We start from the raw sequence: 25309 nt of genomic DNA, 5'->3' as shown, positions 1-25309 counted from the left end.
GGGGCTGGACTAGATGACCTCCAAGGTCCCTTCCAACTCTGTTATTCTGTTATAAACTTGAGCTGACGTTGATGTTAGCTTCCACTTGGGAAGTGATCATACGGAAAAAGGGGTTAAATACCCGAAATTTCCCTTAGATTCTGCTACCAAGCAGCGAGATCAATTTTCTTTGTAATGAGTGAAGAATATTTATTTATTTGTTTGTTTGTTAAATTTCTATGCCAAATATGGGAAACCCAGAAAAATTTCCTCACCAACGTACAGGAACTTGCTAGGCTTATTCAATCTTTCTTCCTTCTTGTCCATCCAGAGTGCGTCTTTGGTGTGGATGCTGTGATTTTATACGATGATTCTGGGAGCATTAGTGACCACAACCTCCGCATCATGAAGGACTTCTTTCTGAACTTGATGGACTCGGTAGCTGGGGCAAATGTACAGGTGAGAGCAACACTTGAAGTGTGTGTGGCCTGTGTGGCTGATAATTTCAACCGCTTTATGGAATAGCCACATGTTTTTTGGTTTAGAGCTGCTCTATGCCAGGGGTCTGCAACCTTGACAATTTTAAGACTTATGGACTTCAGCTCCCAGAATTCCTCAGCCAGCTATGCTGGCTGTGGAATTCTGGGAGCTGAAGTCCACAAGTCTTAAAGTCTATGCTCTATGCCAGTGTTTCTCAACCTTGACAATTTTAAGGCATGTGGACTTCAACTCCCAGAATTCCACAGCCAGCATTGCTGGCTGTGGAATTCTGGGAGTTGAAGTCCACATGCCTTAAAATTGTCAAGGTTGAGAAACACTGCTCTATGCAACCCAATATTGGCTAGTTACATTTTGAGACCAAATCTGAAGGGTAGTTTTCAAAGCTATCAGAGTCTAATCTCCAATCATGGCTCTTCCTGTCCATGTGTGTGCGTGTGCATGCATGCGTGTGTGTTCTTTTATACAGGTGTCCTCGACTTACAACAGTTTGTTTAGTGACCATTTGAAGTTACATCGGCAATGAAAAAAGTGTCCATATTTCACACTTATGACCATTGCAGCATCCCCACGATCAGGTGATCAAAATTCAGACGCTGGGCAACCGGTTTGTATTTATGATGGTTGCAATATTCTGGGGATCATGTGATCCCCTTTTGTGAACTTCTGACAAGAAAAGTCAATGGGGAAGCCAGATTCATTTAACAACTGTGTCACTAACTTAACAACTGTAGTGATTCACTTAACAATGGTGGGAAGAAAGGTCGTAAAATGGGGCAAAATTCACTTAACAAACATCACACTTAGCAACAGAAATTTTGGGTTCAATTGTGGTCATAAGTTGAGGACTACCTGTATTCCTCCCTCTCTTTTGAGGATGTGGTTAGGGGCAATCTGTAGAGCAACTTTGATACTTTGATACTTACTGTGGCAATGACTTTAAATCTTTTTTTTTTTACACTTGGCATAGAGTCCTGGAAATGATTAGTCCAGCACATATGGTGGGTTGAGAATTTGACTACTACATGATTTCCTATACATACTCTGTGTGTGTGTGTGTGTGTGTGTGTGTGTGTGTGTGTATGTATGTATGTATGTACTGTATGTATGTATATTTGTGTATGTGTGTGTGTTTATTACATACACTAACACACACAAACATCTTTTTTCTCTTTCTGTCCCCAGTTTGCCGTGGTTCAGTACTCCTCTATATTCACGCTTGTTTTTGATTTCGCGACCTATAATAACACTAGAGAGAAGATTAAAGATCTTATCCACAACTTTGGTCGTTTTAGAGGAGAAACCTACACTCCATCTGCTATTGTCCATGTGGTGTGAGTACCAGGGAAGGGAGGGAGGGAGGGATAAATCTACGACGTGCCTTATAGACCTACTCAGTTGCGGTTCTATTTACAGGGATAAAGTCTTCACAGTAAATCGTGGCGTGCGCCCTCACAGCAAGAAACTGCTCATTGTCCTGACGGATGGCATCTCCAATGACAGAAGTACCACATTTAAAGAGGCAACAGAAGCTGCCAATAAAAAAGGGATAATCCGCTATGCCATTGGGGTATGCAGGAAAAGGGGTTGAGACAGTGGTTCTAGATCAACGTTTTCCAGTCATGACCATTTCCAGATGTGTGTGGACTTTAACTCCCAGAATTCTCATCACTGGCCATGCTGGTTGTGGACTGCAGATCCCAAAATTCCTCAGCCAACATGGCCACTGAAGAACATTCTGGTACTTGAAATCACACATTTGGAAGTTGCCATGGTTGGAACTCCTGCTCTAGATGGACCACAAAGGACTTATGGGAATTTGTAGTGGCACCCTATAGACAGAGACAGGAGTTCTCTAGTCATTGCCATCTTGTCAAGATCTGATTTTTTTAAAAATGAAACTTTGAGCATTCTTGTCACACTGGGCAAAAGCTAGCCAATGTTAGGAGCTTCTTTAAAGGGTTCAAGACAACATTAAACAACCTGATGATCTCTAAGTATTTTACCCCTGCTGGTTAATCATTTTAGAAGTTGAAGTCTGTCTGGAGAACATCAGTTGGCCTGAGAATTTTGGAAGCCTCAGAGCTTGTTTAAAGGACCAGACACACTGGCTAGGGAATTCTGGGAGTTGCAGTCCACATATCTTAAACTTACCAAGGTTGGAAAGCCCTGCTCTAGTAGAATAGAGATGCTCTAGTAGAATAGAGATGCTCTAGTAGAATAGAGCAGGGCTTTTCAACCAGTGGTACGGGTACCACCTGTGGTACATTGGCACCTGGCAGGTGATACGCAACCATCCTAGAAAAGTGGTAGCGGGGGAGGGGAATGAGCTGAACGGGTGGCAGCACCGCACAAGCCTGAGCGAGAGATGGCTGGAGCTGCAGGGCTATCAGGGCTCAGTGGAAGCGCCAGGATCAGTGCCGCTTTCCAGCTGATTGGCACTTTTTCGGGGCTGTCAAGGCTCAGTGGAAGCATGAGGATCAGTGCCAGGCTCCAGCTGGAGCTCGGCGTTGATCCTGGTGCTTCTGCTGAACCCAGAAGAAGTGCCGATCAGCTGGAATGCTGCAATATCTCCAGGGTCTTGTGATTTACATTCAGATGCTTGGCAACTGATTCATATTTATGATGGTCACAGTGTCCCAGGGTCATGTGAAGTGACCAAAACCTGCTACAACCACCCGGCAGACAGGGGGAATAAAACCCAAACACCCTCCACCCCACCCCCACTGCCAATCCTCAACAGAAATGCTCACAACAATGAAAACCTCGGACAGGAGGAAGAGCGTTGCCGGGCGGCCGGGCAGGTGTCTTGCTTGGCTGTGGCTTGGGGGGCACTTTTTTCAGTGCCATTGTAACTTCAAACAGTCACTAAGCGAACTGTTGTAAGTCGAGGACTACCTGTACTTTATCACTTTTTTCCTTTTTTTTTTTTTTTTTGGTCATCAAGTTTTTGACACTTTGCTAGGTGGCTGGTGGTACTCGGATATTGCCTTATCCTAAAAGTGGTACAATGGGTGAAAGTTTGAAAAGCCCTGGAATAGAGAATTCAGAAGTCAAAGTACATAGGACAGGTGAAATAATTTCGGCTTCTCGGGAAGAAAATGGCACAGATTATGCTGAGCTGAAATCAAACAAATTGTGTGTTGGTTTAGCACAGGAGTAGGCAACCTTGGCTCTTTTATGGCTCGTGGACTTCAACTCCCAGAATTTCTGAGCCAGCTATGCTGGCTGGCTCAAGAATTCTTGGAGTTGAGGTCCACGAGTCATAAAAGAGCCAAGGTTGCCTATCCCTGGTTTAGCAAGACATGAATCCAGGTTCTGATGTTTACAAATGATAGTTTATGGCAGAAATATATATATAAAATGTGATTCAGGGGTACTTGTGGTCTACCAACATCTGTTTAGTAGCTGTGAAACAACGGTCAAGTGTTGGAGAATTCTTTTTAATTTTTTATTTCTTGAAAGCTTGTGGAGAAGAGATTTCATTCCTCAAAAGCTTTGAAATCTCCTCCCAAACTGAGTCCCCTCGCTCCACTTTTGGAGGATGACCCTTGATATGCTGCATGAGGCTTGGTGTGTCCCTCAAGCCTCTGGTAGTGGTGTGCTCCTGGTTTATGGCTTAAAACAGTGTTTCTTAACCTTAGCCATTTTAAGACAGGTGGACTTCAACTCCCAGAATTCCACGGCCAACATGGCTGGATGTAGAATTCTGGGAGTTGAAGTCCACCCGTCTTAAAATGGTCAAGGTTGAGAAACCCTGGTAACATGTTTTGCAAACCCAACCACTGAGACATATACAACTGGCTAAATCAAACCGCAGTTTAGTATGAAGGGGGAATCCGCCCATTCTCACCCATGTTTGCCTATTGTTGGGCAGGATAGCAAAGTAGCTCTTTCTTTTAAGTTATAAGACTAAAAGCAAGATAAGCAATATTTCTGCTTGCCTTCTAACTTATCAAGGAAGATTATGGGAACAATGTATTAGTAGATTCATTGGAAGTCACTTTTAAGTCCGGGAAACATCCTGGATGAAATTGGCCTAACTGGTAGCTAGAAAGCAAAGGGAATATGGAGTTCTGGGAAGTTAGTACAAATTTGTTTTTACAGGTAGTCCTCAACTTACAACCATTCATTTAGTGATTGTTCAAAGTTACAACAGTGACTTACGACCATTTATCACACTTATAATTGTTGTAGCATCTCCCTGGTCATATGATAAAATTTCAATTGCTTGGCAACTAGCATTTATTTGCCATGTTCCGGGAACCTTTTGCAACCTTCTGACAAGCAAAGTCAATGGGGAAGCCAGATTCAACAACCATGTCACTAACTTAACAACTGTAGTGAATCATTTAACACAGGGGTCTTCAAACGTGGCCCTTTTATGACTTGTGGACTTCAACTCCCAGAATTCCTCAGCCAGGTACGCTGATTTAACAACTGTGACAAGAAAATGGGGCAACTATCTCGCTTAGTAACAGATATTTGGGGCTCCATTGTGGTCCTAAATCGAGGACTACCTGTATTATCCAGTGTGTGTATCCCTCTCCCTCCCTCCCCCTTGTATCCATCAGGTGGGTCAGAATTTCTTGACGGCTCAAGATGAGCTGCGCAGAATCGCTTCATCAAATGAAAATGTCTTCCCCGTGGAAAGTTTTGACGCACTTGATCAGCTTCAGAAACAGCTGGAGGATAAGATCTTTAATATTGAAGGTTTGAAACCATCCCTTTCCAATTATTCTTTCTCTTCAGAGGGTGATTTGTTTATTTTTTTCTAATTCTTAAATTTTCTTTTGCTGGCAAACTGTAAGAGCTTCCCTGCTCTTCTCTGCAATTTATCTCAAGGCTGAGGTAAATAAAAATGATTTATTTCAAGGCTGAGGTAAATAAAAATGATTTATTTCAAGGCTGAGATAAATATTGTTGGATGAAGAATCAACCCACCTTCGTTCTGCAGGGCAGCATTTCTTTAGCCCATCTCTAGAGAACTGAAAAAGATAATAAAGATAAATGAAACTTTTAAAATTTGGCAAATGGCATGCTGATGAGGGAACAAGGGTGTTTGCTTCATTCATTACAGATTATGTCACTATAGGAACTCCTTGACTTCTGACTGGTAGCTTAGTTCAAAAATACAACCTGCCTCTATCTCTACTAGAAGACTTCCAAAGTCCCTTCCAACTGTTCTGTTCTGTTCTATTCTAGTTCTAGTTCTAGTCTATTTCTATTTCTATTATTTCCATTTATTTTATGGGTACTTATGACTCAGATTCAAAGTTCCAATACTACCCCCTCCTTTGTGGCCTCATGACTGGACTTCAGATGCTGGATAACATGGCCACATTTACAGCCATTTGCAGTGTCCAGCAATCATGTAACTCAGGGGTGGGATTCAAATAATTTAACAACCAGTTCTCTGCCCTAATGACCGTTTTAAGTATAAAAAAACGACATACCGAAAGGTAGTACTTGTGGCCTCGCCCCCTTTCCCGTATGCACCAATCAGGAAACTAGAGAAGTGAAGCGTTTATTCCTGAAATTACCTCTGAGAAGCACCATCTAGTTTTCGCCTGAGTGACATGATCAAAGGCGCCGCGTCTCTGTTTGGTTTCCGTCGCTCCTCTCTTAGACTTTTGGGGAGGGTTTTTTTTTCCCCGCCTGGAAGGAAGTTGAAGGATTTATATTCCTTGCAGATAGCTGGTCACTTGCATTCCTTTAGAGCAGGGGTGTCACGACATATTGCGACTTTTTTTCCATTGCCAGCAATGGGGTGGGTGGAGAGGTGGGATTCAAATATGTGAACAACCGGTTCTCTGTGTGGATGCCACTTCCGGAAGTCCATTCTGGGTCTGGGCAACAAAAAATTAGCTACTGGTTCTACTGAACTGGTGCGAACCGGCTGAATCCCACCACTGGGTGGGCGCGGTTTCGCCATGACGCATCCAGCCCGTAGGCTGGCAGTTTGACACCCCTGCTTTAGAGAGTCGTTGAGGCCACCTGGAGGTTTATCTGTGTCCTCAGGGTCACTTGAATAGTGCAAATGGCTGTGGAGCCTTCTTGGAACTGCTGAAAGGACTGTGATGTAGCTTGGAGATAGATGATGTCCTATCCCTCCCCCTCTGTTAAGAGAGGGCTGTTCAGTTTTGACATAGATGGCCTCTTTGATCCCTCTTTCAAACCACTGGTCCTCTCTGTCCAAAAGACAAACACAGGACCCAAAAACCAATAATCAAGGCTCAACGCAAAAATTATTTATTCAATGCATACCGGAGGAATTCCCTCAAGAAAATAATGGGCAGGACTCCTAGAGACAAAAGGATGCACTCGTATTTATACATTTTAAGAAAGGAGGAGAAGATGATACAGTCATAAATATGCATGTGGGAAGTCAGCCCCCCAGAGAAGGAAATATTAAAAGGGCAGAAAAATATTTTTTCTCAAAGGATCTTAAAGAGGCAGAAAAGCATGCCCAGTTTTCTTAATAGCCCCAAGTCTCCCTCCCTCAAGCAGAAACCAGCTCTGTAGAAATACAGATGTGGTACTCCATTCAGGAAGGTTGGAGGCTCCCAGCTAGAAGCTTAGGAAGACAAAGGCCCTTAAAATCTACATACCCCACCCAAACTCTAAGACAGGACATAATAGGATTAACCCACAGATACCAAAGAAGCACACTCAGACTCAGGTCAAAATTCATACCAGAGGAACAACTCCAAAAAGAGGCTCCAGAGGGTATAAAAACCGACTCCCTACATGTGCTCACTCTCTTTTCTTCCAGAGCCATCTGTCTGTCCGGCTCTCCTCTTCAATAAACTGCAACCTTCTTTCTAAATTAGTCGCCATGTTGTTTATTCCCAGCTTGGACTGAACCATGATGAAGACTTTTCCTTCAACATTAATAAACCATGAATATTCATAATTAGCAAACTTCATCGCCCCTCCACTGTTACAATCCTCAAGAACAGGGGTGTCTGCCAGCCCACCGGCCGGATGCATCACACCAAAACCGTGCCCACATCATTGCCAGGAATGGGAAAAAAGTCACAATACGTCACGACACGTCACGTGATGTCATGAGTGTGATCCCCATGCTCAAGAAGGAGTTATTTGATTTCACAATCATGACATCACGCACAGGCCTCGTAGCAGCGAAGCTCATAGAAGCCACTGATAGCGTTGGAAACTGCATAGATTGATCACATGGTTTATAAATTCAAGTATTTTGATGATGCTGCCAATTATTGCTCCTAATTATTTTTTCTTCGTTGAAAAAGGAGTCTCTAAACCATTGCCTGATGCCTTGCCTAGCAGTTTTTTCGAGAAAGAATTTTCCCAAGGTGGATTCAGCTCCCTTCTTACACCAGTGAGTAGATAGCATGTACAACAGTAATTTGTATCCTTTGTGAAAATATAAAGCTTAGTCATATTTAAAAAGAAAAGAGACTAAAAAAGCAGAGACTTGGGGTTTTAAGGCATGGTGTGGATGTTTTAGGCACCCATTCTGGCCTATAGTGCTTCTCTAAATCCAAAGGGCAAAAAAAAAAAAAAAAGGGGGGGGGAGAAGTTTGAAAATTTTACTGACTGTTTTCATAGCTGAAAGTCACAGGAGACCCTGATTTGTTTACCACTATTTTAGGGAATAAAGCCATCCCCTTTTTTTTAAAAAAAGAATCCTGCGGTAGGCTGCTCTGAACCTATAGGAGAGAATAAGAAATAAGTTATTAAAACCTGCACATAGTTTCCTTGTGGGTGGGGGAATGAGGATTTATTTACTTACTTATTTTTCACATTTTTAAACCACCCATTATCCTCCGAGAGGGAATCTGGCTGCCATACAATAAAAAATTGCCCAGCTGTTTCACGTTTCTCCTGAATTTTTCTGGTACCGGTAGTTCTTGACTTACAACAGTTCATTTAGTGACTGTTCGAAGTTACAAGGGCACTGAAAAAAGTGATTTAGGACCATTTTTCACACTTAGCACAGTAGCAACATCCCCATGGTCACGTGATCAGAATTCAGATGCTTGGCAACTGGCTCGTATTTATGACCGTTGCAGTGCCCAGGGGTTGTTGTGATCATTTTTTGCAACCTTTTGACAAGTTAAGTCAATGGGGAAGCCAGATTCACTTAAGAACCATTTTACTAATTTAACAACTGCAGTGATTCACTTAACAATTGTGGGAAGAAAGGTCGTAAAATGGGGCAAAACTCACTTAAGAAATTCTCACTTAGCAACAAAAATTTGGGCTCAGTTGGGGTCGTAAATTGAGAACTACCTGTATTTGGTGAAACGGCTATATGTATGGATTAGGACAGTGGTGGCGAACCTATGGCACGGGTGCCAGAGGCGGCACTCGGAGCCCTCTCTGTGGGCACACATGCCATTGCCCCAGCCTTGCCTCCACCCGTGACCCCCTCCTCACCAGCAGCCTCCCTGGAGGAGAGTCGCCCTGACCGTGGCCCACGCGGAGCAGCGCAGCCAAGGACATGGCAGCCAGGCAGCGTAGACAAGACTCTGCCCTCATGCCCCAACTTGCATAGTTGATGCTGCAGGGCGCGGGCAGAGGGCGTGACTGCCATAGCGCTGCTGGGCCGCCTGGGCAATCTGCGGTGGGCCTTGGAGGCGGTGAGTGGCCCTGCAGGCAAGCAGAGTGGGGTGGGGCAGGGGCGGGGCCAGTTTTGGGGCACTCGGTCTCTAAAAGGTTCGCCATCACTGGATTAGGATTTATTCTCACTGGCTCATAGTTGACTCCGCTTTTCATCCTTCTGAGGTCAGTAAAATAAGGACCCAGATTGTTAGGAGGCCATATGCTGACTCTGTAAACAGCTAAGAGAGGGCTGTAAAGCACTGTGAAGCGGTATATAAGTCTAATTGCTATTGCTAGATGACTTATCCCTCTTTCATCTCCTCCTTGTTTGCTTTCCTCTTCAGGAGCATGCAGTGACTGGAGCTGTTGGTGCTTATAGCTGGACTGGAGGTTTGGAAGAAGCATCCTTTGGAGAACCTCCTCAGATCAAATTCCTGAATGTCAGCATCGATGAGTCGTATATAGGTGAGTGATGGAGGCAGGTCTTATTCTCCACCCTTTGCCCCAAAGTGCTAAATTGACCAAGTCCAAGAACCACAGGTTGTTTCTTCTCTTTGCTGGACAGGTTACTCTGTGGCTTTAGCTCGCTTTCACCAAAGGACCTTCTACATCACTGGAGCTCCTCGGTACCAGCACGTTGGCCAAGTCCTGGTCTTTGAAAGCAAGAGTGGAAGCTTAATAGGGAATATTCAGGGTCAACAGGTAAGGGAGGATAGGAAATGGAATGCAGATCAGCCTCTATTGTCATGGTGGAGGAATTGTAAAACTTCATAGGATTTTTGTTTTGCATCAAGAATAGGGTTTCATAGTCTAAATCAGGGGTCTTCAAACTTGGCCCTTTTATGACTTGTGGACTTCAACTCCCAGAATTCCTCAGCCAGCCAGCAAGTCCACAAGTCATAAAGGGGTCAAGTTTGAAAACCCCTGGTCTAAATTCATAACTAGTCTAAATCCAGCAACAGTTCTGCTAGAATTTAAGAGAATTGTTCTCAGAGACAACTGAGAATAGGGGAATCCTCGGTACAGGTGGTCCTCACCTAATGACCAGTCATTTAACAACCATTCAGAGTTACAACGGACTTCCCCAGAGCTACTTACAACCCGGTTCTGAAGTTCCAATGGCTGCACCAACACATACACAACTGCAGTCCTGTTTCTGCATTTTGAGCACTTGGCAGCTGGCTCACATTTATGACATTTATGACCTTTTGCAGCATCCTATGGTCACACGATCACAATTTTCACATATATATTTTTTGCCAATTTCTGCTGTTGACATCCTAGTTCCAGCAAACACTGCCCATTGAAGAAAATAGGTTCATTTAATAACCATTGCGTTTGCTTAACAACTACAGCAAAAAAAAAAGTCATAAAAACAGGCAGGATCCTGTGGTGATCCATTTGATGACTGCCATGACTTACAGTATAACCAAAATTCAAGGTCAGTTACAGTTATATAGTATGTCAAGGACTACCTGTATACTGTTGGATTTGCTTGCTGGGACTAATGAGGGTTGGAATGCAACATCAACCATCTGTTTTATTTAGCAATTTATTTGACAGACCCCATTTTTCTACTCAACCATGAGCATTTTAGGTGGCTAAGACTCAGGAAAAGACAGTACAAAAATACAAATTCATAAATTAAAATCAATCCAAGCATTCATTAGCTATTAAGAGTTTGGCAAAAGGAATGTAATTTGGCCCCTCTAATAATGGGAACTGAACCCTTCTCCCAAGGAAGACAGCACGTACAGCTTGGCAGCCGTGCAAAAAGCATCCTTTTCCCAGGTGCCAGAATACCAAGCCTCTGTTAAGAATATCTCTAGATTCCTGTGGCTGGGTAGATGCTAAATAATAGAATTAGGCTCCCTTTGATAATCAGGTCCTCAGCTAATAAAACCTCTGTGATAGTCAAGCGCAAATAGCAAATAGCCATTCCTGAGTTCAAATTATAGAGGAGTTTATTATTGCTACCTATGCACAAGAATCTTGTTTTAGGTCTCTTTTGTGGGCACTTTTTGCTAAGTGGGGTTTATTCTGTGGCTGGCTTGGGCCACTTGCTATCGGTTCTTCTTGCTATGTGACCATCCCATTTCCATTTCCATTCTTTTACTCTCTTGGCGATATTGTATACTTTCGTTTGTTCTCTAATCCGTGTGCGGTTCTTTCTGTCTTGTCTTGTAATGCCGAGCCTGTATCTTTCCATGGCTCTTTGTGCCACTCGTGGCTTACAATAGAATAGAGCTGGAAGGGACCTTGGAGGTCTTCTAGTCCAGCCCCCCTGTTACGAGAATTTTAATTTCTCTATTGGTGAAAAAATAAATCAGAAGCTCTCACAGTTGTCTGCATTTTAGCTGATTCAAATAACTTCTTTATATTCATATCAAAATATTTACAATACCATACATTCTTCTTTACAGCAGCATAGCACAATGAATACTCCTTACAGAGAGATACAGAGACAGACCCGAGACTGGAAAATCCAGCTCCTAACTCAATACTTTTTGCACAGACTCAGTAGCACTTTCTTCACATTGGCTGACTGAGTTACCACATGACTCTTCCTGCTCATGAATATTCCAGCACCCCCCCACACTTAAGCAGGAGAACCGTCCTATACCATCTCAGACAAGTGACTGTCTAGCCTCTTCTTAAAAGTCTCCGGTGATGGAGCACCCACGATTTCTGGAGGCAAACTGTTCCACTGGTTAATTGTCCTCACTGTTAAGAAATTACTCCTTAATTCCAGGTTGCTCCTCTCTTTGATCAGTTTCCAACCATTGTTTCTCGTCCTGTCCTCTGGTGCTTTGGTGAATAACGTGACCCCCTCTTCTTTGTGGCAGCCCCTCAAATACTGGAATACTGCTATCATGTCTCCCCTATTTCTTCTTTTCTTTAGACTAGCCAAGCCCAAGTGTCAATTGTGATGATCGTGATGATACACAAGAATCTAGTCAATTAACAGTCAAAGCTAAATTGGTGTTAGTGCAGGACTATGTTGTCCTGTGTCTAATCTCTTTACCCACACACATACACACCAGAGTGGAGAGACTGCCTAAACAAGCTATCGATTGCTGGGCCGCTTTTCTTTGCGGCACAGCACTTCCTTAAAAACGGCTAACCGCAAACTAGCCAGTTCAGCTCTGTGACCCTTTTCTTGCATACTTTTTTTATTAAGACTTTTGAAAAGGAGATTAAAAACTAACATGAATTAATAGAGAGCAAAGAAAGGAAAGGAAAAAAAGAGGAGGGGGAGGCGAAAAGCAGAAAAAAGAAAGAAAGAAAGAAAGAAAGGAAAGAAAGAAAGAAAGAAAGAAAGAGAGAAATAAATAAAAAATAAAGAAAGAAAGAAAAGACATAGAAAGAAATAGCTTTCTATTTTCTTTGCAGCGAATATACCATAAGTACAATTACAGAATTACCTTTTTATGTTGCAAAAAGGAAAGCTCATTTTCCCCCCATTATCTATTTCGTCTGATTGTCAAAGCCATAAGTCATAAGGGTTACAAGTAGATCATATGATAAACAAATAAATTATATGTCTCAATAGGATTGTCATGTTAAAATGGCTGGATATGCACAAAATGCTGGGCCTACAGACTGTGTGTTGTGTGATCCCACAGAACGTGTTTTCTTCTTTTCAGGTGGGCTCTTACTTTGGTGCTGAACTTGCCTCCGTGGACTTAAATGAGGATGGAAATACGGACCTCCTTCTAATTGGGGCTCCTCATTACTACAATGGAAGCCAAGGTGGGAATGTCCATGTCTCCTCCATCAACAGCACGGTAAGTGAAACCATTGGAGGCAGGAAGAAAAGTCTAGGATTGGGAAGAAGCTTTCTCACATTTAGTGAATTGTCTTTCACTCCATCTGTTCATTTTTTGGGAGGAAATGCTTGGTAATCTCAGCAGGCTCTTAATAATAATAATAGAAATATCATTTGCCTGTAAGCAAAAACTGGTGGGATCATAAAATAGAGAAAGTCATAGAAAATGATAAAATTAAACTGCTCTGGGACTTCAGAATTCAAACAGACAAGCACCTGCAACATAACATCCCAGACTTAACAATTGTCGATAAGAAAGACAAAAAAGTCTGGATAGTGGACGTGGCAGTGCCTGGAGACAGCAGAATAGACGAGAAAGAACTGGAGAAGATAACAAAATACAGAGACCTACAAATAGAAATAGAAAGACTGTGGCAAAAGCAAGCAAGGGTAGTACCAATAGTAATAGGCGCCTTGGATGCAATCCCAAAACAACTGGAGCACCACTTGAACACCATTGGCATTGACAAATTCGCTATTAGTCAATTGCAAAAGGCGGCCTTACTAGGAACTGCTTCCATCCTGCGACAATATCTGTAATACCATCAAACACCCACATCTGCCTATCCCAGGTCCTGGGTAAGGACTCGATAGGTAGACAAAATGCCAAATCCAGTCTGAACATCTGGCTGACTGTGCGATGATCCATAATAATAATAATAATAAAGTTGGAAGGGACCTTGGAGGTCATCTAGTCCAGCCTCCTGCTCAGGCAGTAAACCCTATACCATTTCAGACAAATGGCTGTCCAGTCTCTTCTTAAAAACTTCCAGTGTTGGAGCATTCACAGCTTCTGGAGGCAGGTTGTTCCATTGGTTAATTGTTCTAACAGTCAGGAAGTTTCTCCTTAGTTCTAGGTTGCTTCTCTCTAGGGTTAGTTTCCATCCGTTGCTTCTTGTCCTGCCTTCGGGTGCTTTGGGGAATAGCTTGACTCCCTCTTCTTTGTGGCAGCCCCTGAGATATTGGAACACTGCTATCATGTCCCCCCTCGTCCTTCTCTTCATTAAACTAGACTAGACATATCCAATTCCAGCAACCGTTCCTTATATGCTTTATAGCCTCCAGTCCCCTGATCATCTTTGTTGCTCTTCTCTGTACTCTTTCTAGAGTCTCAACATCTTTTTTACCTCGCGGTGACCAAAACTGGATGCAGTATTCCAAGTGTGGCCTTACCAAGGCATTGTAAAGTGGTATTAACACTTCATGTGATCTTGATTCTATCCCTCTGTTAATGCAGCCTAGCACTGTGTTGGCTTTTCTTCTCTAGGTATTTCTACCAAAGGAGGCAGATTATAATGAAATCTTCAAGGCTTCTCTTTCACAGCTTTCATTTTTTAGCTTCAAATGCTAAAGTCTTTTTTTTAAAATCAAAATTATACACAAGCAATCCCTTTATGGGTTCCACTAGTGCAAATTTGCCTACTCGCTAAAATTAACTTGTAGCTCCAAACTCAATCTTCCTGACATTGTTGCAATTTACAGATAGTCCTTGTGTTATGAATTTTGGTCCCTAAGGGATGCAGTTGTTAAACAAGACATCATGTTTACTGGACAAGATTCTATGACTTCTTTTGTCCTGGTTATTAAGTGAATCACACAGTAGATAAGCAAATCCAACTTCCCCAGTTGATTTTGCTTGCAATCACATTGCAATATCATGACCCCCCCCCAAAAAAACGCCACAACCGTTGTAAATGCAAACTGGTTGACAAGTGCCCAAATTCTGATCAAGTGATGGTGGAGATAGTGTGACGGTTGTAACTTCGAGAATGAGTCATGTCACTTTTTTTAATGCCATCGTAACTTTGAATCGTCTTTAAACGAACCGTTGTAAATTGAGGACTAGCTGTATTCATAGACATGCCCAGGGCAGTGAAAATTTTGAGTTGGTACTCTGCACACATCTGGCTACTCTCAGTGATTTGCTGGTTGAAATGGCTATCAAAATAAGACTTTTTGATAAAACCTTTGAATGCTTCTTTTTCAGAACTTTATTTGTAATACACACATACACGCATATTAAAGTGTCTTTAAACAAAAACACACATAAAACAAAGTTAGGTATGAATTAGTTGACAAATATGTGAACAGAGGCTGGTAGGAACTTAATCCTGCCTTTCCCCAGGAACAACAGTTTGGTTCTGGCTAATACAACAGTCGCAGCATTTTTTGGAACATAACTATTGCAGATAATAAGAATTTATTGTACCGTATTTTCCGGCATATAAGATGACTGGGCGTATAAGACGACCCCCGACTTTTCCAGTTAAAATATAGAGTTAGAGCGAGAGAGGGGGGGGGAGAGAAAACTTGATGAGTAATATGCCAAACCACATGTGTAAAGGAATAAAATAGAATACCCGTATTTTCCGGCGTATAAGACGACTGGGCGTATAAGACGACCCCCGACTTTTGAGAAGATTTTCAGGGTTTAGAAAGTTGTCTTATACATCGGAAAATATGGTATGTCACTTTAATCCAGCTACTTCTTTGTCGTATTATATTAGTTCATCTGGCCACATGCTTTTAATGAGTGCGTTTTTTTATATGAGTGCTTAAATATAGAAATGTACGTTGTTTTTCACTTTGGTTAGCTCAACTGGATGAGATCCCTGGAAAGTGGTTAATAAGCAGCAAAGTAAAAGTACACTAACCAATGTAACTCACATGCTTCATTCCAGGGTAATCTTGTTCACCTTCAAACGTTGCATGGAGTCCCGGATAATGGACTTGGCCTTTTTGGGGCAGCTCTAGCCGCATTAGGGGATATCAGTGGCGATGGCCTTACGGACGTGGCCGTAGGAGCCCCGATGGAGAATGAAAATCGGGGGGCCATCTATATCTTCCTGGGTGAAGCAGACCGACTGAAGGAAGTGCACAGCCAGGTAAGTCCAAATGTTTAAAATAAGAAAGGTGAGAATAGCAGTCTGAAGTTTCTCTACGTGTATTGATGTGCCCCAGTCTTGATCTCTTTTTTACTTCCTTCTTCCCTGCAGCGGATTTCTGCCACCTCTGTTTCTCCCGTGCTCCAGTTTTTTGGACAATCCATCCAAGGAAGGTTGGATCTGAGCAGGGATGAGCTGACCGACTTAGCCATTGGAGCGCTTGGAAGTGCAGTGGTGCTTCGGTAGGGATTAGTGGGGTAGAAATGGGCATGGACCAAACCTGGGCATTTTATGGCCTCCAGGCCACATCTGTCCCTTTGGCTGTCCCTGCCCTAACTGTGAAGATTGGTTTTATTTTGAAGGCGACTGCTATTTTTTTTCCAATTTACATATGTGAGCATGTGCATGCCTGAGCACCTTCACAGCTCTATTGGTTCAGCCCCCCCCCCCCAACAGTCCCAGTTTCTCATGTGGCCTCTTGTGAAAATGTATAAATGCATTAACCCTCATGGTATAGGGTGTATGTGCAAAGTGCACTGATAATATAGGAATAGAATAGAATAGAATAGAATAGAATAGAATAGAATAGAATAGAATTGGATAGGATAGGATAGGATAGAACAGAACAGAACAGAACAGAACAGAATAGAATAGAATAGAATAGAATAGAATAGAATAGAATAGAATAGAATAGAATAGAATAGAATAGAATAGAATAGAATAGAATAGAATAGAATAGTCATGGTTGACTCGCTATGTAGCTCTGCTCCCAACCAGACAACAGTAATGGGAGGGGGGAAGGAAAGCATTGGAATGTAAGGGAGATTTGGGAGGGAACTCCGGAATGCAAGTGTGCTGCCTGGAAGCCTGAGACAGACCCAGGCCCCAAGGTCATTGACTGGGAATGTCCAAGGCACACAGGCTGTTTCCAAAATAAAGCAAGTACAACGGATTGGTGGACAATGGGACATCGGAGGTCCAGGAGGGGAAAAGGAAAAGGTTTCCTATACTGTTTGCACGCGAAAACATCAGAACTGCCTTTTCCACTTCTGTTGCCATATGGCTTTTCAGTAAAGTTATACTCTTGGAGAAAAAAAATATACGAGGAGCTTCTTTTGCTGTCTAATGCAGTGGGATGGTTGGCAAGAATAGAATATACTTCATTGGCCAAGTGTGATTGGACACACAAGAAATTAATAAAATATCCATCAGCTTAGGAGAGCTTCTCTCTCTCTCTCTCTCTCTCTCTCTCTCTCTCTCTCTCTCTCTCTCTCTCTCTCTCTCTCTCTGTCTCTGTCTCTCTCTCCCTCTCCCTCTCCCTCTCCCTCTCTCATATCTAGGGTTTCCTGCCTGAGCAGGGGGTTGGACTAGATCCATCCATCCATCCATCCATCCATCCATCCATCCATCCATCCATCCATCCATCCATCCATCCATCCATCCATCCATCCATCCATCCATCTATCTATCTATCTATCTATCTATCTATCTATCTATCTATCTATCTATCTATCTATCTATCTATCTATCTATCTATCTATCTATCTATCTATCTATCTATCTACTGTATTTTCCGGCGTATAAGATGACTTTCTAAATTCTGAAAATCTTCTCGAAAGTCGGGGGTCGTCTTATACGCCCAATCGTATCGAAAGTCGGGGGTCGTCTTATACGCTGGAAAATACGGGTATTCTATTTTATTCCTTTACACATGTGGTTTGGCATATTACTCATCAAGTTTTCTCTCCCCCCCCCCTCGCGCTCAAACTTTATATTTTAACTGGAAAGGTCGGGGGTCATCTTATACGCCCAGTCGTCTTATATGCCGGAAAATACGGTATCTATCTATCTATCTATCTATCTATCTATCTATCTATCTATCTATCTATCTATCTATCTATCTATCTATCTATCTATCTATCTATCTATCTATCTATCTATCTATCTATCTATCTACCTATCTGTTTTTGTGCTTGTGTGTGTGTAAATGATCTGGGATAAAATCAATAAAAGTAATTGAAAAAATACCTTTGGGGCAGTGGTGGGATTCAGCCAGTTCGCACCACTTCGGCAGAACCAGTAGCTAATTTTTTGTTGCCCAAGCCCAAAGTTGACTTCTGGAAGCGGCATCCACACAAAGAACCGGTTGTTCACATATTTGAATCCCACCACTGCTTTGGGGCATGGCTTGGCCTATGTCACAGTGGTAGTTTCATATTGACTTGGAACATGTGTGAGCTGAGATGGTTGTTATCTGCAATTGTTAGTTGTAGAATCATAGCAGCTGACAGCTTCTAGCCAATCTTGTCTGGTTTCGGAAGCTAAGCAGAGCTGGTTATTAATTGTATGGGAAACCACCAGGATAGAGACCAAGGGTACAGAGTAGACAACGTGGGAAGAGGCAATGGCAGATCACTTCTTGCTGCCAAGAAAACTACATGAATGAGTCCACAAAATCGCCAGAAGCTAAACTTGACTCAAAAGAGACTTCACCCTTGTTAATGGTAAAAGAGGAATTGTGATGCATATTGCATAGAAATACATGGGTATTGTGAAATGGCTCTTCTCCCATGCCCAGACTAGGCCTTACTAGAGATTTCTGTATTTTAGAAGACAATTGGTTATGAAAATCATAATACCTTTTTTATTCTTTCCAGATCCCGGCCTGTTTTCACTGTCCTCACTTCACTGAGATTCTCCCGTGATTCGATCCCTCTGGATGATCCAGACTGTGGAAGCAGGAAGATTTCAAGAATTGATTCTCGTGGGCAAGTCAGTCTTTGCTTCACCTTAACTCTACTCAGCATGAAATGGAGCTCTGGTAATATCTCAGTGTGACTGTTCTTTGGCTTAATAATCTTAATGTTTAGGTTTTGGAACTCTCGTCTTTCCTTCACATCTAAGGTGTTGATAGTTTGCTTTGCAACCACTCTTTTTATCTGTCAACTTCTGTTTCTCATCAATTAACTTGTTTATTTGTATTCCACCTTTATTATTTGTATATATAACTCATATATTTAATACTCCTTCTGTGAGCCGTAGCCATCATTTCCTACTACTAAGTTCCCCACAGCAACCCTGTGAGGTGGTTGGACTGAGAGAGAGTGATTGGCCCAAGGCCTCTTAGCTGGCTTTGTGTCTGAAGTGGGACTAGAACTCAGGGTTTCCATAATACAATATAATATATTGGCATTAATATTTAAAATTCTTCATGGTTAGGGCCTGGCTATTTAAGGGACTGTCTGTCTTATTTTGTACTCATCTGGCCGTTAAGATTAACGGGAGAGGCTTATTTGGCAATTCCTCCCTGGTCCGAAGCCCATCTTCCTGATACACTACTACTACTACTACTACTACTACTACTACTACTACTACTACTACTACTACTACTACTAATAATAATAATAATAATAATAATAATAATAATAATAATAATAATAATAATAATAAAAGTTGGAAAGGATCTTGGAGGTCTTCTAGTCCAGCCCCCTGCTCAGGCAGGAAAACCTATACCATTTCAGACAAATGGCTGTCCAGTCTCTTCTTAAAAACTTCCAGTGTTGGCGCATTCACAGCTTCTGAAGGCAGGTTGTTCCACTGGTTAACTGTCAGGAAATTTCTCTTTAGTTCTAGGTTGCTTCTCTCTTTGGTTAGTTTCCATGCATTGCTTCTTGTCCTGCCCTCAGGTGCTTTGGAGAATAGCTTGACTCCCTCTTCTTTGTAGCAGCTCCTGAGATATTGGAACACTGCTATCATGTCCCCCCTTGTCCTTCTCTTCATTAAACTAGACATACCCAAATTCCAGCAACCATTCCTTATATGCTTTGGCCTCCAGTCCCCTGATCATCTTTGTTGCTCTTCTCTGCACTCTTTCTAGAGTCTCAACATCTTTTTTACATCGTGGTGACCAAAACTGGATGCAGTATTCCAAGGGTGGCCTTACCAAGGCATTGTATATGTGGGAGCAGGTCAAGTCCTGTGTTGTGTTTCATAGCTGTCCTAGCTATGAAATATCCTTCCACAAGAACTGTGTTTAATCCTTATTCAGTTGAGTTCTAGAAAATCTGTAAAGATATGATTTCAATATTATTTTATTGTTAACTCAAACCTGAAATTTTAACTTTTTGGAGTTTTTAAATTATAAGCTTCCTTGATGGCTTGCCAGACTATATAGCGGTACCTTGGTACTTATCGTTAATTGGTTCCGAGAGGTATGATGAGTACAAAAAACGATGAATATCAAATTTTTCCCATAATGTAGTAAGTCACAAGGCAGCTGACACCAGCAAGTTCTAGCTTGTGCGTTGAATATCAAACAAACAATGAGTATCAGGACAAAATTTTCACATCAAAACGCATTGAATACCAAATTTGATGAGTTTCAAACCAGTTGAGTACCAACGGCAGTGTTTTTCAAATTTGTCAACTTTAAGATGTGTGGACATAGTGGCTGGGAAATTTTGGGAGTTGTTACTGGCTGGGGAATTTTGGGAGTTGAAGGTGCCAAATTTGAAAAACACTGCTCTACGACAATTACAAATAGCAATATATTCCCATGTTTTTTGAAATGTTTATCTGAATGCTAACTCATTCATTAACTTGTTTATCAAGTTCTCTTACTCAATGATCATTTGGTTGAGGGTTTTTTCTTCTGTCTGCCCCTTCGCTTTTTTTTAAACAAGGTTCTTTGAAAGCCAGAATTGACTTCAGCCTCCACGTTGATGTTAAACAGACCTTGCCACGCCTGATGCTAGAGAACGAGACACCCAGTTTTTCAGATTCTCTCCAAATTGGAATTATGCCCATCTGCATCAACAAGACTCTGTGGGCTCAGGTAGGCACAATCAATCAATCAGAATAGAGCTGGAAGTGACCCTTGAGGTCTTCTAGTCCAACCCCCTACTCAAGCAGGAGACCCTATACCAGTGGTGGTGAACCTATGGCACGCATGCCAGAGGGGGAACTCAGAGCCCTCTCTGTGGGCACGTGCACCTCGCACTTTGGCTAAGTTTTCACAGGAAAAAGCCATTTTCCAAGCCCCTTCCTAACCAAAACAAGCCTCTGGAGCGAGCACACCTCGCTCTTCTTAAGAGCAATCCTGTGAAAATAAGCCTCCAGACTCAGAGAGAGCATGCTCACTCCGGAGGCTTCTTTTGGCTAGGAAGGGGCTTGAGAAATGTGTTGCTCTCAAACTTACAAAGTATGAGCCAAGGTTAGACAAATTATCAGCATGCATACAACAGCAAAAATCATATTAATTGTTCAAAAGCATGCCAAATGCAAACTTTTACCTTTCAATGAAAAGTTGTTTTTATCATTGAAAGCTTTGTTATTGTCTTTTTCTTTTAAGACAAAGGATGTTAATGTATGAGTTGTTGTTTTTTTCTAAACTAAAACCTCAGTATTCAGGTTAAATTGCCATGTTGGCACTTTGTGATAGATAAGTGGGTTTTGGGTTTCAGTTTGGGCACTCAGTCTCTAAAAGGTTTGCCATCACTGCCCTGTACCATTTCAGACAAGTGACTGTCCAGTCTCTTCTTAAAAACCTCCAGTGATGAAGCACCCACAACTTCTGACGGCAAGCTGTTCCACTGGTTAAGGGCACAATTATGTCCTTATCCAAAGTGCCCAGAAGGGAATTCTAAGAACTGTAGGTGGGTCCATTAAGAAGGCAGCAACAAGATATCACAAATTACATTTCACCAATCTTAAGTTTCTTCTGGCTTCTTTGGACAAATCACAGAACCTGTGATATTAGTCCTCATTCCCTCCCCCCACTGTTAATAATTAATAGATACTGTTAATCTTTCCTTTTTTAAAAAAAAAATAAGAATTTCTCATAAAGTAAAAGACAAATTACAAGAAAAAAAGGAGAGAAAGAAGTGCAGGAAATGGGAAAAAAAGAAAGAAAAAACACTGCAGTTAAGAAGTATAACAACTTCTGACCTTCTTTTCAGTGGATAACTACAATTTTATAGTCTTTCTTCCCTTTTAGACAGTATAGTTCCTCTTCCCTCTTTGATATTATGCAAATTGCTTCAGCCCCTGGTTGAGGAAGCCTGTAATTACATTTGCATTGATTCAGAGGCCTGTCTCATCATATCAAATCAGCTGTTTTGAGGAGTGAAGCCCATTCATTTCTGGCTTTATACCAGCTTATTGGAACTTAAAGAAAAACTTGTACCTGTGAGCTGCTTCAGACCTTATGGATTGTCCATTTTCCCAGTGACAAAATTGTCTGCCTACTGCCTTGCTTTTGGACTCAAGGTTATTATTACTCTTCCCTCATTTCTCCAAATTTTAACATCCTGTCAGGGTGCCTTGTGCTGGCATTACAAAGACTATACAGCTAGTCCTTGATTTACGACGGTCATTGAGCCCGGAATTATGATCCTAAGTTGTGCCAGTCATTAATCCAGTCACATGTGACTGCATCAATTTTATGACCTTTGTTACAGCCATTGATAAGCAAATTCATTCTACGCAATGGGCGGGTTTTTTTGCCAGAAATCAGAAGTAAACACCGATTGCCGGTAAAAATTGTAGTGAAATGCGGTTATGTACTGCTGGACACTGCAAGTGGACATAAATGTGAGCCAGTTGCTGAGTACTGAAAATGTAATCACATGACTATGGGAAGGGCTGACTGTAAGAACTTTGAATCTGAGTTGTAGGTAGCCCTGGGGAGGTCCATGACCGGGCATAAATCAAGGACCATCTGTATGTTCTTTCTCTACTCTGGCCACTGCAGAGAGTAGGAGATCATGGTTGCAGAAATGCTAAGTATGCAATCCTTTCACCTTCATAGGTGAAAGAACCGTGGTGGTGCAGTGGTTAGAATGCCATATTGCAGGCTAATTCTGCCGAATGCCAGCAGTTCGATTCTCAGTGGCTCAAGGTTGACTCAGCCTTCCATCCTTCTGAGGTCAGTAAAGTGACCCAGATGGTTGGGGGCAATATGCTGACTCTGTAAACCACTTAGAGAGGGCTGTAAAGCACTATAAAGCATTATATAAGTAGAGGAATTGTAGTGTTACAGCCAGGAAACTCTCCCTCCTAGCAAGAACTCAGATGTTTTCACAGAAATGAATATATCACGTACTAAACCTGTAGGTAAGTAGAGAATGCTAGAAATGTATTTGATTTCCATTTGGGGTCTAATTTGATTTCCATTTTGGATCTAATGGAAATGAAGGAGATTTTGTTGCTCTGGGACTGAAGTCACTTGGGATCAGATAATCACGTGATTAAATGAGATTTCTTGGCACTTTTTAACTGATTATCTGGAGAGAGCATGAATTTGTTTGTGGTGTTCTGTGCATGTTTTCAGCATTTCAAAGTGATTAGAAGTCAAGGTAGGTTGCTTCAAATGGTTTGGTGACAAAATGGAGAATGGATGCCTTTGGAACTCCTACAGTGAGGAGTGTAGGTGTAAGAATTATTATAACACTGAATGGAGAAATGCACTGATCTGGGTGGAAATGTCTGATCTCCAGAATCTCTTTTTTAATTGGGCCCAGGTCTGCCTGGATGACTCCTTCTCTCCAGTTGTGCTGCAGACAAAGCTCTCAGTTCAGGAACAACCAGTTGTCTCTGACAGGAATCTGCGACCCGTCCTTCATCCTGAGACAAAAACCTCCATGGACATTGAGGTATTTTTTTGTACTCTGTCTTTTCACTTTCTTTATCTGGAACTAACATCTCCTCTGTCATGAGCCAGTCCTGAGCATTTCCGACTTTGTGCCAGTCCACTACATCTCATTTGAATCCACCTTTCCTCTCAGGAGCTGCATTGAGATGGTAGCCAGGAGGGGAGAAAATGGCTGCCCAACATCTCAATGCAAGGGTCCACTCATTGTCTTACCCACCATTCTTATTTCATGCCATTTTCAGTTCCTGAAGCAAATTTGAAGGCGTGTTTATAAGCAAATCTGTTCAAAAGAGGGTTCTTTCCATCGCCCACAAAAACTAGCTTTCTTATAGACCCAAGGCTTGGGTACAGATAGTCCTCGACTTATGACCACAATTGAGCCCAAAATTTCTGTTGCTAAGCAAGACAGTTGTTAAGTGAGTTTCGCCCCAGTTTCTTGCCACAGTTGTTAAATGAATCACTGCAATTGTTAAATTGATATCATGGTTGTTAAGTGAATCTGACTTCCCCATTGACTCTGCTTGTCAGAAGGTTGCAAAAGGTGATCACATGACCCGGGACACTGCAACCGTCATAACTTTGAGCCAGTTGCGAAGCATCCAAATTTTGATTACGTGACCATGAGGATGCTGCAATGGTCATAAGTATGAAAAACAATTGTAACACACTTTTTTCAGTGCCATTGTCACTTTGAATGGTCATTAAATGAATAGTTGTAAGTCGAGGACCACTTGTGTTACCAAGCCCCACAGAGATGGCAAAACTGAGGAAGCAAGAACTACAGATATCGGCAAGGAATTTTGAATGGGGTCTCGGATAAATATGGAATCTTGGAAAGTGCCATAGGACATCCCCAGCCTCATTTATTAAGGTCACTAATGTGGAATCTCTAAAATGCTTTAGATTAAATCTCCCTCCACCTGAGCTGAGTTATCAACTATAAAATAATCTGTCAGCTGACTTACCGCTTGCTTTACCCCCAAACTCTCACAGGCTTGCATGTCAGTTATGAAGGGATTTCACAAGTGTGAAAGATTCTGGAATGTGATAACCTGGCTAAATTGAAATAGGTCACTGGTTATGACTGTGTGATCAAATGGATTCTACTTGTGTCCATAAAAGCAGCGTCTCTCAATCTTGACAACTTTTTAAGATGGATGGACTTCAACTTCATCTACTCCTGAAGATGGACTTCCGGACCGCTCCCCCCCGCCGCAGGGAGACGGAACCGCGCAGATGGTTCCGTCCCAGGCGCCTGATGGACCCTGAGAGGTTCCTGACGGAGCTTGGGCCATATCCAGAGGATCTAGTTCACGACTCGGCGGAAAATCAGGCGGCGGCTTGGGAAGCAGCCGCTGCCGCGGCACTAGACCGAGTCGTGCCTTTGCGGCCTCTGACCCGGCGTAGATCTCAACTGGCTCCTTGGTTTACGGAGGAGCTGAGAGAAATGAAACGCCGGAAAAGACGCCTAGAGAGCAGTTGGAGGGCTAGCCGAACCGAATCCGACCGAGCACAGGTAAGGGTTCATATTAGATCCTACCTTGTGGCGATGAGGGTGGCAAGGTCTAATTACTATTCCACCCTCATTGCGTCATCAGATAACCGCCCAGCCTCCCTCTTCAGGGTGACCCGCTCTCTCCTTCAATTGAGGGAGGGGGGGGATCCCCTGGAGGGGAGGGCCAAGGACTTTGCGCAATATCTGTATGACAAAGTCGCTCGGATCCGAGAAGGCCTGGACTCTGACTGGGTGGCCCCGGGGGAGGATACGGGAGCAGGTCTTGAGACTGTTGTATGGGAGGAGTTTGACTCTGTGGCTCCTGAGGACGTGGACAGGATCTTGGGGAGGCTGAATGCAACCACATGTTTACTGGATCCGTGCCC

The 25309-nt window shown here is 42.5% G+C and overlaps 1 protein-coding gene across 1 annotated transcript in view; it reads left to right on the top strand.

Annotated features, from left to right (window-relative positions):
• LOC107282740 (integrin alpha-X-like) overlaps positions 1-25309 on the top strand; it is a 58129-nt gene that overhangs the window by 16312 nt on the left and 16508 nt on the right. Inside the window, exons 6-18 of the mRNA XM_029283068.1 lie at positions 311-438; positions 1663-1811; positions 1894-2047; positions 5052-5190; positions 7749-7837; positions 9408-9528; positions 9629-9765; positions 12711-12851; positions 15574-15777; positions 15889-16019; positions 18435-18598; positions 20460-20611; positions 23298-23429. Of these exons, the coding sequence (XP_029138901.1) occupies positions 311-438; positions 1663-1811; positions 1894-2047; positions 5052-5190; positions 7749-7837; positions 9408-9528; positions 9629-9765; positions 12711-12851; positions 15574-15777; positions 15889-16019; positions 18435-18598; positions 20460-20611; positions 23298-23429 (1841 nt within the window). The remainder of the gene's footprint in view (positions 1-310; positions 439-1662; positions 1812-1893; positions 2048-5051; positions 5191-7748; positions 7838-9407; positions 9529-9628; positions 9766-12710; positions 12852-15573; positions 15778-15888; positions 16020-18434; positions 18599-20459; positions 20612-23297; positions 23430-25309) is intronic.

The sequence above is a fragment of the Protobothrops mucrosquamatus genome, unplaced genomic scaffold (genome assembly GCF_001527695.2).
Source record: "Protobothrops mucrosquamatus isolate PMUCROS unplaced genomic scaffold, P.Mucros_1.0 scaffold11, whole genome shotgun sequence".
NCBI lineage: Eukaryota > Metazoa > Chordata > Lepidosauria > Squamata > Viperidae > Protobothrops > Protobothrops mucrosquamatus.
Note: the sequence above shows the minus strand (reverse complement) of the source record. Positions and strands in the feature narration are given on the sequence as shown.